General features: G+C 40.3%; 1 protein-coding gene and 1 long non-coding RNA gene across 2 annotated transcripts in view; both read left to right on the top strand.

Moving 5' to 3' along the window:
- The window catches only part of LOC118411064 (putative tyrosinase-like protein tyr-3), an 11,067-nt gene extending 555 nt beyond the window's left edge, over nt 1–10,512 (top strand). The window contains exons 2-11 of the mRNA XM_035813066.1: nt 2,493–2,576; nt 3,816–3,922; nt 4,153–4,210; nt 4,590–4,709; nt 5,337–5,453; nt 6,028–6,144; nt 6,901–6,963; nt 7,274–7,482; nt 10,260–10,385; nt 10,507–10,512. Of these exons, the coding sequence (XP_035668959.1) occupies nt 2,510–2,576; nt 3,816–3,922; nt 4,153–4,210; nt 4,590–4,709; nt 5,337–5,453; nt 6,028–6,144; nt 6,901–6,963; nt 7,274–7,482; nt 10,260–10,385; nt 10,507–10,512 (990 nt within the window). The 5' untranslated portion in view covers nt 2,493–2,509. The remainder of the gene's footprint in view (nt 1–2,492; nt 2,577–3,815; nt 3,923–4,152; nt 4,211–4,589; nt 4,710–5,336; nt 5,454–6,027; nt 6,145–6,900; nt 6,964–7,273; nt 7,483–10,259; nt 10,386–10,506) is intronic.
- Nucleotides 10,513–10,682: 170 nt separating this feature from the next.
- Nucleotides 10,683–13,911, top strand: LOC118412185. The gene is made up of 3 exons (XR_004830737.1): nt 10,683–10,810; nt 12,085–12,178; nt 13,144–13,911. It is a non-coding gene; the product is annotated as an uncharacterized LOC118412185 (long non-coding RNA).
- Nucleotides 13,912–15,180: the final 1,269 nt, after the last annotated feature.

Below are 15,180 nucleotides of genomic sequence, written 5' to 3'. Positions count from 1 at the left end.
TGCTCTTGCCAATCCTCCCCCACGGTTTCAGACAAACGTGGCGTTCGACGTACGGACGGCGGTTGTGCCCTAAACTTTAGTAGTGAACTCGATCATTGAAAACTTCAGCATAATGATTTCACCGTTAAAGGTGGTGTTGTCAAAGACCAAGGTAACAAAGGCAGCACAGTAAACGTATGCATTTTCATGCAAGAAAGCAATGATTGTCTAGACTTAAATGTGTCTTTTGGGAGTTGCACTGTTTGTATTTCGCTCATTATTGACATAGAAGCACTTGACAAAACTTTACAACGTTGCACAAATTGTCTCTCCTGACATATTCAAAGCATTGGAAAGATTTATTGCTGCAAAAACAGTAGATACTAAGTAGTAGATACTAATGCTAAGTAGATAATGTTACAAGGGATGCCCTTAGGCTTCGTGTGCAGACTACAACGTTACAGGTGAATAACCTGGTAGACCTTTTATAAACAGGTCATGCAATGCGTTATTGTTCATCGAACCCCCTAGCTATATGTGATATTTTACCAGGTAAACAGTAACACTAGTTCACCTTTATCCGTAGGGTAACCTTTATCCGTTCTTTTTAAGAACGATTTTTAGGGATATCAAGTAGACAGATGATGGTTTCAAACTGCAATATTTTGAAAATAGTACAATTTGAAACTACCGTCCATCGACTTGATATCCCTTGATGCCCTGTTTAGCAACACGACGGATATAGGTAACCCCGCGGATAAAGCTGAACTAACGTTAATTGCAAAATGTGCGTTTCCTAACATCAAACAGTATTGTATAATGGGATATTAGTCGATAATCCACTGTTGTAATAGCAGTCATGAAAAGGCTAAATTCTTGATACGAAGTGGTGCGATAGTTATTCACCCTAAGGCACAGGCCTTGAGAAATCAATGGACGCTTTCAACTCAACAATTACGATAGCCATGAAAATTGTGGAAGAGTCAGCAAATCAATCATTCCCTATTTGATATGTAGGTCGTCTGTTATGATGCAGATCAAAATCTTTTGTTAACGCACAATGTGCGATTATTATATGTGAAGGACTTTTGAAGTCATCAGTCTGGAAAATGATTTGATGACAATGTCCCACAGAAGGTGTCAAAGTACCATGGCCGACAGCAACAATGTGCACACACCCATTTTCTGGTCAACACACCTATTTTCCTGCGTATTTTCTGCGCAACAAAGAAAAAGCAGATGTGCTGCACTGAAAAAAGAAAGTGTGTATTGCAAAACAAGTACGTGTGTTGTGCAGAAAATAGGTGTGTTGACCAGAAAAAAGTGTGTTGCCCATTGTTGCTGTCGGCTACGGTAGTCAAGGGTAGAAAGCAAAATGATAGTGTCTACACCATCGTATGCAGTAGAGCTTTGCACGTAATAGGATTGCGCTTACAACTGACAATCAAGCTACACGCCGGATCCCATACCTGCTATCTCAGTGGAGGATTGGGATATATTAAAAAATCAAGCTTAAGATTCGACGCCAGTCTCTTTTAAAAGTTGAAAATCATTCGTGCAATTTAGTAAAAAGGAACAAAATGCACAGTACTAAATTACGTACGAAATATGTCCACTGTGATGCCAAGAGGATACCTATTGTTACGGCTTTTAGGAGTTAAATCTCTTATGTCGCTGGATGCAAACTTATTTGGAAACAGAGAAGGACATTAGTAAGAATTATAACGTATTATTCATATGATCTCATTTGTAGAAAATACATCTCTGATTGTGCGTGCTGAACAGCCAAAACAGTAAATAACAGTAACTAAAGCGCTTCGATGGTGTACGTAGACACCATCATTTTGCTTCCAACGCTTGGCACCTTCTGTGGGACATTGTAATCCTATCATTTTCCAGACTGATGACTTCAAAACCTTTTCATATCTAATAATCGTCCAGTGTGTGTTAACAAAAGATTTTCATCTGCATCATAACAGACGACCGACATATCAAATAGGGAATGATTGATTTGCTGCTAGTAATATTCCACATATTTCATGGCTATCTTAATTGTTGTGTCTAAAGCTTCTATTGATTTCTCAAGGACTATGCCTTAGGGTAAATAACTATTGCTCTACTTCGTATCAAGAATTTTATCTTTTCATGACTACTTTTGCAACACATTATTAACCAATATCTCCTCACAAAACACTGTTTAATGTTACTCTGGAAAAATATCACCTATAGCTATGGGGTTTCGTTGAAAAATTGTATGATCTGTCTGTAGAAGGTCTACCAGTGAAAGGCCCAAATTGGATGACCATAGATGGTGCACGACGTACGGCAGCGATACGTTCGGGAGTGTTGCCTAGCAAAGAACTCTTGCAGACTATTGTTGAACTGTTCCAAAATCACTCATTACGCTTAGTGCTTTGGGTGGAAACTGATAACGTTATACCGTATAAATTGTTTTTGGAAAATCTGGATTAGTATTCAATTCTCTTATGATGCGGTTTTTGTTTTTGATTCAGGTCGCCAACCTAGCAAAATGTCAGGAGTTCTTACCAGGAGGTGTGCGCTTCTGTTGCTCCTACTCTTCATCAAACTGGATAATGGTAAGTAGCTACTCTCCAAGCAGATCCTACGGTAGCATAAGGCAGAGGAGTGAAGCCGGCCAAGGAGTATGTTTACGTTTGCTACCGGAGAAATGCTCCCATGTTTCGGTGACGACAGATCTCCTCATCCGGCTCCCTTTTGCTGGCTGTACTCCTTTGCCAGCGTTGATATTATCCGTAAGATCTGCTGTAGACGTTTGAGGACGTCATCTCCAAGCATATCCTACGGTGGCAGACAGGCAGTATCCATGTACCGAAATATGTCCCTCTATGTGCCACCGGTACATGGATATGACCTGCCTGCCACAGTAGGATCTGCTTGGAGATTTTTGACGACCTTGACAAGAAACACCTGTTTCACCATACCTTCCACTATTGTGGTGAAACATGGCAAATACTAGTAGATAGTAGCATTAGTTCACCTTTATTCGCGGGGTAACTTAAATCCGTTGTTTTAAAAAACAGGGTATTTGGGAAATCATGCAAGTCGATGGACGATAAACGGTGGTTTCAAACTGCAATATTTTGAAATTATTGTAGTTATAACAACGGATATAGGTTATCCCAATATCTGAAAATCTTGCAGTTTGATATTACAATGGACTTAGGTTACCCCACGCGTTACATTGATCGAGAACACCGCGTGGTGGCAAAACTGAAGGTGATGTGAAAATTGAGAAAACTTGCCAAATCAGGTTGCTTTGATGCCACAGGATTATTCTTCAATGACGGAAAAGGGGGCGCTGTCAGCAGACAATGGCGAAACATCGAAAAGCAACACAATACAAGGGACAGTGAACAAGTAGGGCATGGGTGTATATAGAGATCATACCAAAATTTTAGTGTCCAGAGTCTCTTTTTAGTTTCCCTCCTTAGTGAAGTTCATCACCAAAAGTGTTCAAATCGACGTCATGGACCTCAACAGCTGGTTTTGGGAAGGGACAGTTAAAAAGTAGGGCACTAGTTCGGACACTAGAACATCGCATGGCGTCCAAATGAAAAGGGGGAGGTGTCAGCAGACAATAGAGGAGAATAGCTTTCCTTGCTCAGACAAGACTTTTATACATCGAGCAACCTGTGTTATGTGGATAGAAAAGAGGACCAACGTATATAAGTAATGCAAATGAGGACCTTACTTGTATAATCAATGAGAAATATTTATATTTGAAGCCACTAGAAAAGGGTACAATCTTGCTCAATCATTTTCAAATTATGGGGGGATCTGCTCTGTCCATATAGATGGGGCATACAGTATGGAGGTGCAGTCGGCTGCTGAGATGGGACCTGACCCAGAAGAGACCCCTCTAGACGAGCTGCAGGACATACTAGATGAACTTGAGATGGAGGTACGTTATGTATAGAATTACACCTCTATCTTGATCATTGTTGTTTATAGATACTGAACACTGAGAACACAATTGCAAACTTGAAGATACACCAAACATTTTAATCCTATGTGCGGCAAGAACTTTTTTTAGGTATTCTATCAAGTTACATATTATGTTATCAAGTTACATATTACTATAATCACAAACTGACAAGTAGTGTAATATGGCTCTGAGTGTTTGCTTGACAGGAAAGCAGTCTGGACCTGTACTATCACCAGAAAAAATACAAGGAGCTGGATAGTCAAGGTCAGATTTTTGGCTTTAACAGATATGGCCATGTTGATTTGGTTATGCGCGCGCATAAATGTTTGGGCCTTTCCCCCAAAAAAGATTTCCACCATACTGTAAACCGTACAAAGAAGCAGTAAAGAGCACTTACTAGTATATGCTGTAGATTTATATAAAAGAAGTATCGGAAAACAGGTAACTAATGTCATACAATGTAAAAGGTGAATGGGTGGCGCCGAATGGCAGCTCGCTCCAGACCCTTGCGATTTAGCCCTGCCTATTGTAAGCTCCTTGCAATGCAGCCCCTGGCTGCGAAGATATAGTAGTCGGTCCACCCAATAACAATAGCAATACTTCTAATACTGACATCCGTAACTGTTTGTTTCCTTCCTATCAGGTCAATGCACTAACAAGAACACACAGTGCCATGCCTGGTCCTGTCGTGACGAGTGTCACAAGAACCCTGCCTACATGAGGCCTAAGTGCACCTGGAGCTGTGGGGCCTGTGGACCACTACGTAAGGATACGTCTCCAAACCAAGAGTTCGGTGGGAGGGGGGTGGATTGGAATGGCCGGGATTTCTAAATCATAGACAAATTTGAGTATTTAGACATTCTTAGCAATGGGAATCATGGCAGAAAGAGGATGTCCAAAATCACCTATCTGAGTTGTAGAACATAAAAAAAACTCAAATTGGCATAGTTGTCCGGCCTCTAAAGCGTAATTTGACGACCAAAAAAGGGGGGGGGGAATTACGAATTACGTTATACGGGATCAATACATAGGTAGTGATCTTTTGACTCCTTTTCACTGAATGTAAACAACACCAAAACACCTAACTTTTAAAACCTACTGCAACCACAGATATATTGCTAAAATTTGTTTGTTTTTTTCAACACAGTATAGAGGTTACAACCTACATCAATAATACACTGTTGGACCTTAAAGTTTGTTTTATTGTAAACCATGACCAGGTGCTCTTGTGTGTTAAATTTCTTTTGAGCACTACATATTATCTTTATGTGATTACAAAGTTAATACAATAACAGGTAAAGAATGTATTGTAAAATCGATATCCGAGTTCTGATCCCTGGATGATTTTCCTAAGAATGATAAAAAAAAAGAAATTGTGCACACCTCACAGGTAGCTGCGTTGACAAGAACAAGAATTGTGACGCCTGGATGAAGAGAGGGGAATGCACCAAAAACCCTAACTACATGTTACCTAACTGCTGCTGGAGCTGCATGGCATGTCCAACAGGTATCACTCTAACATATGTTCTGTCCATTTATTCAGTTGTTTTTCATTCACAATGGGATATCTAAGACAAAGTATTAGAATCATTTGACATCTACAAGCCACGTGTTGAGAATTAAAGCACTTTACTTGATGTACTTTGAATATCCTTTAAAATAGTAAACTGCATTCAAAAGTTAGCCCGGAAACAACCCTATTCTCGCAGTCCATACACCTTTCTCACGCGGCGGCCATGATAGATCGAAACCGAGGCCAATGTGGCAAACATCTTTCGGTGCATAACAGCTATTTATTTTTTGATCTTGTATTGTAAAAATTTGTGTGCTTTGGGAGGAAGCTAAAATGGAGCTGATTTTAGAAATAATTTTTGTCTAATTGCCTCATTAACCTCGTTTTCGATCTATCATGGTCGCCCCGTGACAAAGGTGTATACTGTATATGATGGATTACAGGCTAGTCAAACTTACATTTTCTTAGTAATCTATGAAACAGGGTCCGCCACTGGGACCTGAGAATATGAAACGCCATGACTGAAAGTTTTAACTTTACATGTACGTACACATACACATATGCATAGGCACCTGCAAGGATCGCCATCCACATTGCGCCTACTGGGCCTGTATTGGAGAATGTGAGAAAAACCCTCGCTACATGCTGATCAACTGTCGGGGCAGCTGCAACGTTTGCCGCCAAAGTAACGTTTATCTATTATTCACATATATTTTGTGAGCATCAGGCAATAAGAGTAATAAGCTTATATAAAGCCTTCTACTCAAGAACATATGCATAAAGCAAGATTAACAAGCATTGTCAACATACATACTGAAATACAAAATGGAAAACGGAAAGGTTAGACAAGACAAGTTGGTGCTGTATCAATTAGGATAATCTAGCTGTGCAATGGATATAATGGGCACTATCAAAGTTATTACAGTTTTGTAAGTGTGAAAGCGATGCTGACCCCTTTAAAGATAACGTTATGCCCCCAGTGAAGAAAGGCTTACTTACTTTCGTCTTATGACAGGTTGGATAGGATAGAAAATCAAGGTCAGTCGTTTTTGTGTCACACAAGATCATTGATTGATTGATTGATTGATTGATTGATTGATTGATTGATAGCCGTCTTGTTAACACATGGTTGAGTTCTGTCATAATCTTTTCTAGAATACATTGTCCAAAAGTGACGAGTGTGGTTCAAAGTATGACGTCAAATGGAAATCTTCTTGTACAAGAACCAATGCTGTAAAGGATTAAGAAAATATGATTGACTTGTCTTTATTTGGAGAGTTACAGACGCTGCATAGATCTCATTTGCAGCAACATGGTTAGATCTAAGGTATGTTTACAAATGACCTGAAACTGGTAAGAGTTGCTAACACTCAGCATCGTGCAAAATATTAAAATACAGTTACAACACTGAAAGTTAATACACCATTGTCATTGTTTTCAGATGGCAACAACAATCCAGTGAAGGCCGGCGAGAACTGTCCTGAACCTCAAGCTAAAGTCCCAAGTAAGTTAGCTTTCTTTTTACGAGTTATTGTTCTTCTTTGTGTATGTGCAAAACAGCATTTGGTACAACACCGTCTGTGGAAGAACGGAAGAACCTACCTGTTATTTTGTTGTTGCATGTGTATGTTTTTCCCTTGAACTTTTAGACTTCCCGGACTCTTCAAATGCTTTGAGAACACATTCTGAGTATTACAAGAAGTGGACCACTCATCAGAAATGCTAAATGTAGTTGTGATAGGAAATTCACATTGCAAACACTGTTTTTTAATCATCTCACGAACTCACATATTTCATGTCTCACTAATTCACAGAACCTACCTGCCACCAGAAGGTGGACGTCATGGTTCTGATGGACGGTTCGGCCAGTGTGCAGAGGAGGAACTTCCCGGATGTCAAGAACTTTGTCCTCACCCTGGCAGCTGGCTTCGACTTCGGTGCCAACGGTGCCCGGGTGGGCGTGTACCAGTACGCCATCGGGGTGCAGAAGGAGATTGGGCTGAACCAGTTCAACAATCGACAGGTAATGTCACTATTGATACGAGGGGCGTTCAATAAGTTATAACTCTGACTCATTTCCCATAGCAGGAGATTAATGAAACTTGGCACAGTTATTAGTATTTCTCTTCATAGGAACCACCCAGAGTTATGCATTTCTCCCATCATTTGATGCAGTTCTGGACACCGCTTTTGTAGGATACCCCAGGTTGGTCCTTCAACAGATGCCTCATAAATGGAGGATCCGGAAGAGGAACGACCAGGTCTGGGAGCTGTTTCCACAGATTTCCGGCCATGTTTGAATTCAGGATGCCAGCGTTTTACAAGGTCATATGATGGGGCATCATCACCATAAGTTTCTTTCATTTCATCAAAAGTCTTCTTTGGTGTGCGTCCTTTCAAATACAAAAACCGGATCACTGCGCGACACTCAACTGGCTCCATTTCACACCTTGTCCATTTAACACTCAGTTCAAACACCAGTAAATCAGAAACCACAATTAGAGCTCTTTTTTGCAACATGAACTATAGAGATATGAATCATTACACATGCAAAATTTCATCTAGATCAGACAACTGGAAGTGGGTCAGAGTTATTACTTATTAAACGCCCCTCGTACTCCGTAAATAATTTCACCAGGTCGGTAGATACTCAATATAGTGAGGTTCTTGAAACACAACCAAAAGTTGTACTCACTTCCAACGCTTCAGTGTCTATCAGACACCATCACCAGGGTTAGAATGGCTGGATCTGCTTCTCACTGCTAATTATAGCCGATGTAGGTGGCGCTGCAGCAGTGAGAATGCTGTCCCAAACGTGACTCCTATATCGGCTATAAATCGCCTACGTTTTGACAAGCTACCTGTTCATGAAAGACTTTGTAAGCAGTGCACGACGAGTGTAGTGGATATTGAGCATCTTTGGTTCAGTAACTACCTGTCGGGGAGACAACAAATTGTCTCTCTGAATGGTTGTAGGTCAGAATACTTACCTGTTACAGTGGGAGTGCCCCAGGGTTCCATACTGGGCCCGTTGCTCTTCAATTAATTTATTAATGATATACCTGATGTAGTTACCACATGTAAAATATGTTTGTATGCTGATGACACAGCAATATTCTATCCCAGCAACAATGTAAAACATATTGAGTCAATTCTGAACTATGAACTCTCTGGTTTGGCCACTTGGTTCCAAACAAATCGTTTAACATTAAATGTAACCAAGACTAAATGGATGTTATTTGGCACTGCTAACAGGTTAAAGCAAGCACAGTCCTTGACAGTCAAAATTGACCAAGAAATCATAGAAAGAGTTCATACGTTCAAATATCTTGGTCTGTACCTTGACTCCCACCTGTCCTTTAATGAACATATAGACAAAGTTTGTAGTAAGGTGTCACAAAGGATTGGACTACTTAGACGCCTCAGACACTGCCTGACTTTCAGTATTGCTGACATGTTGTACAAGACTATGATATTGCCTATTTTCGACTATTGTGACACTGTCTGGGGAACCTGTGGGGCCACCAAACAACGGCAACTACAAATACTACAAAACAGAGCGGCTAGGGTGGTGCTACAACGTAGGCAACGGGACATCAGCACTGTGAACCTCCACCAAACTCTCAACTGGAAATACCTGGCTGATAGGAGATTTGAGCACACGTGCATTATGGTTTTCAAATGTCTGACAGGCTTGGCACCAACATACCTATCCGCCACATTTCAGCACAACTCTCGTATCCATACTTACAACACTAGGCAGACCACTAAACTACACCCACCAAGCTACACCACCACATGTGGACAAAAAACATTTGCATACACTGGAACTAGCCTGTACAACAAACTAGCAGATAACATAAGAAACATCACAACACTAAAAGGCTTTAAAACAGCTCTGAAGAACATATGTTTATCTGACCTCAAGTAATATTGAAACTTAGTATGGAAAAGCACCTTTGTCTCTGATGTGCCTTACTATTCTTTAAATTTTTTTGTTTGTTCAATCTCTACATATGATTTAGTATCCATGCTTTGTAAATTTCAGTTTCATTAATTTTCGTTTTACACATGATTTGATATATGATTTGACCTCTGACCTCCACCCCATCTCTTGACATATTGATTTTGACCTTGGAACGTTTTCGACATGAGTATGGACACTGATTATGTTTTGACGCACCGGTTTTATGTTTTCTGTACTGTATGTTGTCCCTGGTGTTCAAAGTTTGACTGATTGTTATCATGTTTTTGTCCTGTATTTATTATTTACATGTATGTTTGATGGGCCCCCTTGGAAATCAACTACTGTATGCACTGTTGTAGGGGTAACCCATCTGTCTCAAGATGAAATAAATAAAAATAAAAATAAATAAATTGAAACACAATTCATTTGTGAATGTCCCCGATTCGATGACGAAAGAAACCGATATCACACAAAGCTTTCCATTGTTAAATAAACGCAAAAGGTATTCTTCCTACTAATATCATCGAATCACTCTAGCATAGAAAACACGTCACGTTTCATTTTCAACTGTCAAGAAGTCAAACTCCGCTATAAGTTTAGAACCCTATTCTATATTCTGCATGCACATCCAATCAATCACCTATATCTTTGTATACTAGAATTTAGATTATTTACCTGTTTTCAATCACTTCATGTATTTGATTTTGTTCACTTGTAATTAGCCCCATGGGCATAAATTTGCAAAATAAAATAATACAGAATACAGCAACATTCAATACTCACTAATAGTTGGTCTACAAATATATCCATTATTTCCGTGTACATGTATGTAGGATTTGCTGGATGGAATCAAAGGGATCACCTTCATGGAAGGCATGGGCACGCTTACTGGTGCAGCACTGACCAAAATCCAGCAGGACTTCACCACTGCTAATGGCGCACGCCCTGGGGTGAAGAAGGTAAGGAAACATTGTGTACTAGAAAGGTAACATTTGCAAGCAAATATATAATGTTTCCCTTCACATGCCGTAGTCCAACACTGACAACTGTTATGTTTATCGTATTCCAATACATTTCTAGATCTAATGCCCCGAGCCCCTCTTGCTTTGTGCTTAGCCATTTGCAACATTATGTAACCAAACACCACAGGGTGCCTGCTACTTTACCGGTAACCATGGTGACAACAGGTCGTTGACTTTATTTGTTTGGAGAGAAGATGAAACAGATCAAAAACAATTTGTTTACCTTCCTGTTGTAGGTGGTCATCCTGATCACTGATGGCCAGTCTAGTGACGATGTCCGCACACCGGCACAGAGCCTCAAGAGTCAAGGTGTCACCATTTCTGCTGTAGGAGTAGCCAATTACAACATGGGACAGCTTCAGGTAAGAAAACATTAGATCTATCTTCTAATAGGGGCGGGTACCGGTACCAGACCGGTTTTTCTTATTGGACCGGTCCGGAAAAACCGGACCTGAAAAAAATTCGGTGGACCTGATGTTGGACCTATTAGAAAATAAACAGATATGCTCAGGAATTCAGGAATTCGTTTCGAGGTTACCGGTCGAGGAAAATGACAACAGCGAATTAGAGTATATTCTATAGTCATTTCTACAAACTTTTACAGTCAAAAGTACAGAGGCAGTTAGCCATGTAGGATTTTCAAACGCCAGTGGGAGTCGAATACACCACAAAACAGATTTCGTTGCGAAATAGACCATTGTTTTAAGTATCGTTTATTCACAAGTTCTCACATACTCAATCAGGTCCAGGTTCAGGTCCGGACCTGGACCTGATCCTCTGGACCTAAACCAGACCTGAACCTGAATTTTCTGTACCGGTACCCGCGCCTAGTTGACATTATAGTGAAACAAGTGTTCCTTGCCAAAGGCACATTTTAAGGCCACCATACCGACACAAACGTAACAAGTAGCCGTAAGTAACACGCACAGAGATGCGAACACTCATCCCATCGGACTAAAAACAATACACTGTCGTCGGAGATTAACCTCCGTCACAGAGTAACAGACTAATACAACAAATAATCAAAATTGATACAAAAAGAAAAACAACTAATTCAAATCAATATAGAAATCAGCTTCGTAAATCAACTTAACAGAAATGATTAAATCAAGTGGGTACACTTGTCTAGTAAAATGAGATACAGTAGTATGAAATTAGCGAGGCACTGTAGAAGATTTTTAGGCACTTGATCTGTTGCTTCAGATTTTTGTCACGATAAAGGGGTGAATGAAAAGTTGATGGGCTACTACCACTTCACATAGAGTAAGGATAGTTGAGTTGTGTCAGCACCAGGGACAGGCCCATTCCAATGGTGTACCAGAATATTGTTACATAACTGTTTATTAGAGACGTCAAATCAACAGTCAGTTTGGTCTCTACCACACTTATGCTGAAATCTATCATTGTAGCGCCATTAGAGATCACACAAGACATGTCTAACATGAAATGAAATGTGTTGTATATAGTAGAGTGGATTATTTCCTCAAGCGCTACCGACACTTTGCACACTACAGTCGTCCCTCAGTAAGACATCTGGAGCCGCATGGCTGACGAATGCTGTGTGCAAGATGTCGGTAGCTTGAGGAATGAATCTACTTTACTATATAATGAAATGAAATGTGTTGTAACTGTCCAGGACATTGCCGATGGACCCGAGTATGTGGCCACAGTGAAAGAGTTTGATAAGATGGACAGCATCAGGGACAAAGTGTTGAAGGCTGTCTGTCAAGGTAGGAATAATTAATGTGCATTTTTTTGACGTGTCAAAAAACCATTCTCCTACGCAGAGACATCCAACGGTGCCAGCAAACCGCGTCTTGTCTGTACTCTGCTATCTCAACCGTCACCATCAGTTCCTGATCTGATTGCAGTTCCTTCGTCACCATTAGTTCCTGGCTTATAAATATTAATGAGCTTACCCTTAAACATGCGAGATCCCTTTCGAAAACTGAAAGGCATATTCTCTGATTGGCTGGCTGTCCCGCTGACAGCTGGGTTGTGGAGACGCCCATCTGAAATGATGGTGACGGTTGAGATAGCAGAGTACATACAGGCGGCGGTTTGCTGGCGCCATTGGTTGTGTCTGCGTAGGAGAATGGTAAAAAACGCGAAGTCATACTTATTGCATAGATTAAAATGAGCAATGATAATTTCATGCCAAAGAAACATTACAACTACAGGCGGTCACTAATACCATTAGTGCTTGACGGATAACATATCATAATTCAACGATAGAGCAAAAGTCAAGATTTATTTCATAGTCCATCCAAGGAGGTTGAAAAAAGGAATCTCTTTTATATAATCTCCTTGGTCCATCCAAATTGCAACTCAGTAGCGCTCTTTCAAACATTTTGTGTGATTGTTGCAATTTTGGATAAACTCTGAAATAGATATTGACTTCTCCTCTGGAGTTAGATTGCATTAAACTCTCTTTCAGTCCTCATATCACTTAGTAACAGTCGGCACTTGTGATGTTTCCTATTTTGCCAAAACTGTCAAATTCTAAGAGAAATCATGTTGAAAGATTTCCCATGCAACTGCAGGCCAATTTACCATACTGTACCGTACTGTTGGCTTCATAGTAATTCAATGGCGACAAATTGGCGAATGGAATGTATTTTTTTTTCCATTTTAGAAAAAGACATGAGTTCCGGGAACCAATCATTTATATTGGTTTGGCCTCCTTTTCCCACAGCCCAACAGAAACGTGGCCAAGATATCGAGGAAGAGATCACCAATGGCCTGCAGTACCTGAAGAACGCGTTGGGGGCGCTGGAGGATAAGCTGGAGCAAGGAATTTAAACCAAGCAATGAGTACAATTGTAACGCTAGTTCACCTTTATCCGCGGGGTAACCTATAACCGTTGTTTTTTTAAAACTTCATTGATGATTGCATTTGGGGGTATCAAGTCTACGAACGGTGGTTTCAAATTCAATATTTTGATAATCCTGAGTACACTGTTCTTAACAACAATGGATATAGGTTACCCCCGGATAAAGGTGAACTAGCGTGGAATCGTATCGCAAGACGGGGGATTTTGAAGAACAACATCATTCAAGTTTGGAAGCAGAGGACCTAGCATAATGTAAGGTGGAAAACTAGAGGGGAATAGTTATTCAATAAGTAATAAGTTGATGAAGGCAATTGCAGTATACACAGTAGGTATCAACAGTTTTCAAAAGTTGTTTGGGATTTTGCATTTCTGGAGGAATCAGAGCAATTTTAGCATCAATAATTTTTAGGACTTTTAAGTTATTAGAATAAGAAAGACTTCTTAGTTTAGTTTGTTTTTATAGTTAATTAGTCTTTTTTCAGTTAATCATAATGGTAAAGTATAGACAAGGTGCGTTACATAGAATGAAGTTAAGACACTATTACAGGTATTATCAACCTCTGTATACTTGAGCTTTATTTCCAAGGTGGCTCTTGAGCTTTCTTTCCTAGGTGCCTGTCGGGGATGCAGCCCCCATCCTCCTAACGCCCGGTCCCCAACGGCACTACCTTATGGGGCCCTGCTGTCCCAGGCCCTACCTACGGGTATTATGATTGTCGCCACAAACAAGCTGTCAACCAATCAGAGAACAGGCCTTCCTTGGGCTTCATTTTGTCGCAAGCTGTCTCGCAAAGGCCGCTGGGAAGCTATCAGCCAATCATGTTACGTATTACCATGACTTTGTTTGCTCACCATGCCAACGCCCGATCCCCAACGGCTGACTGCCCATATAAGGGCAAGCTCATTAATATCTAATAAGTAGGGCGGGTAATACCGCCGGCAAAAGGGAAGGAAAGCAGAGTACAGTCAGGAATAAATGACTGACGGTACTCTGCTGTAGGAGAATGGCAGCCCCCGGCCGGGCTCCAAAGCCTTAAATTCATCCCGGTGAATGCCGAATCCCTTTTTCAATTGGGACCTAAGCCTAAGTACCAAGTCCAGGGACTGACTCCTTGGCCTGTCAGTGAGGTTCTTCCATAGTATATAGTCTACCTATTTTCCTGAGATAGAAACGGTACAATTTCAGCCGTTTATCTGTAACGTAATATTAGTGGTTATGACGTACATTCATACATTAGGGGAAAACAATTAATACATGATTTGTGACGCAAAGGACAGTATGATTCCTATGTAATGGTATGTCTTTGGAGTGAAGTTTTTTGGTTTCACAATGTGATAATAGTCATGCTAATAAAGGTATTACGATGGGAATATGGTGTGTTAATGTATGTGTATGTTTACTACTATTTACAATCATGATACATTGTAATGATGCAATAAAATATGATCTTAGTCAGTCCTTATATTAACCTTTCTTAAAACTAAGTCCAAAGACATTAAAACAAAACACAGGAAAGAGAAATAATCACAATTCGTAATGTATTACATGCAACACTTTGTGCATTTTTTCTTCATATTTGGCCATGTTGACTTGATTATATGGATGACATCCTCTGGAAACCCCCAAACGGAGCGTGCGAATGAGAAAAATTGGCCCCCGAAACGTTGGCTTCATTATGAAATCTAAGTCCTCAGGATGGTTGGACAAATTACATACTAAACACACAAAGTATTGTACATGGCTATGTATACTAACGTAACAGAGTCTTCGTATTCATTCTTTCACCTCTTCTTTGACCTTGGAATTTATTATGACATATAACTACTTAACTTTATACGGTGGTTCTGTCATAACCTAATCTGCCACCGCCTGTTTGATGCGCAAAGATGAATCGTTC

This window comes from Branchiostoma floridae, chromosome 3, assembly GCF_000003815.2.
Source record: "Branchiostoma floridae strain S238N-H82 chromosome 3, Bfl_VNyyK, whole genome shotgun sequence".
NCBI classification, from domain to species: Eukaryota; Metazoa; Chordata; class Leptocardii; order Amphioxiformes; family Branchiostomatidae; genus Branchiostoma; species Branchiostoma floridae.
The sequence above is the reverse complement of the archived record's forward strand: the minus strand, read 5'-3'. Positions and strand labels throughout refer to the sequence as shown.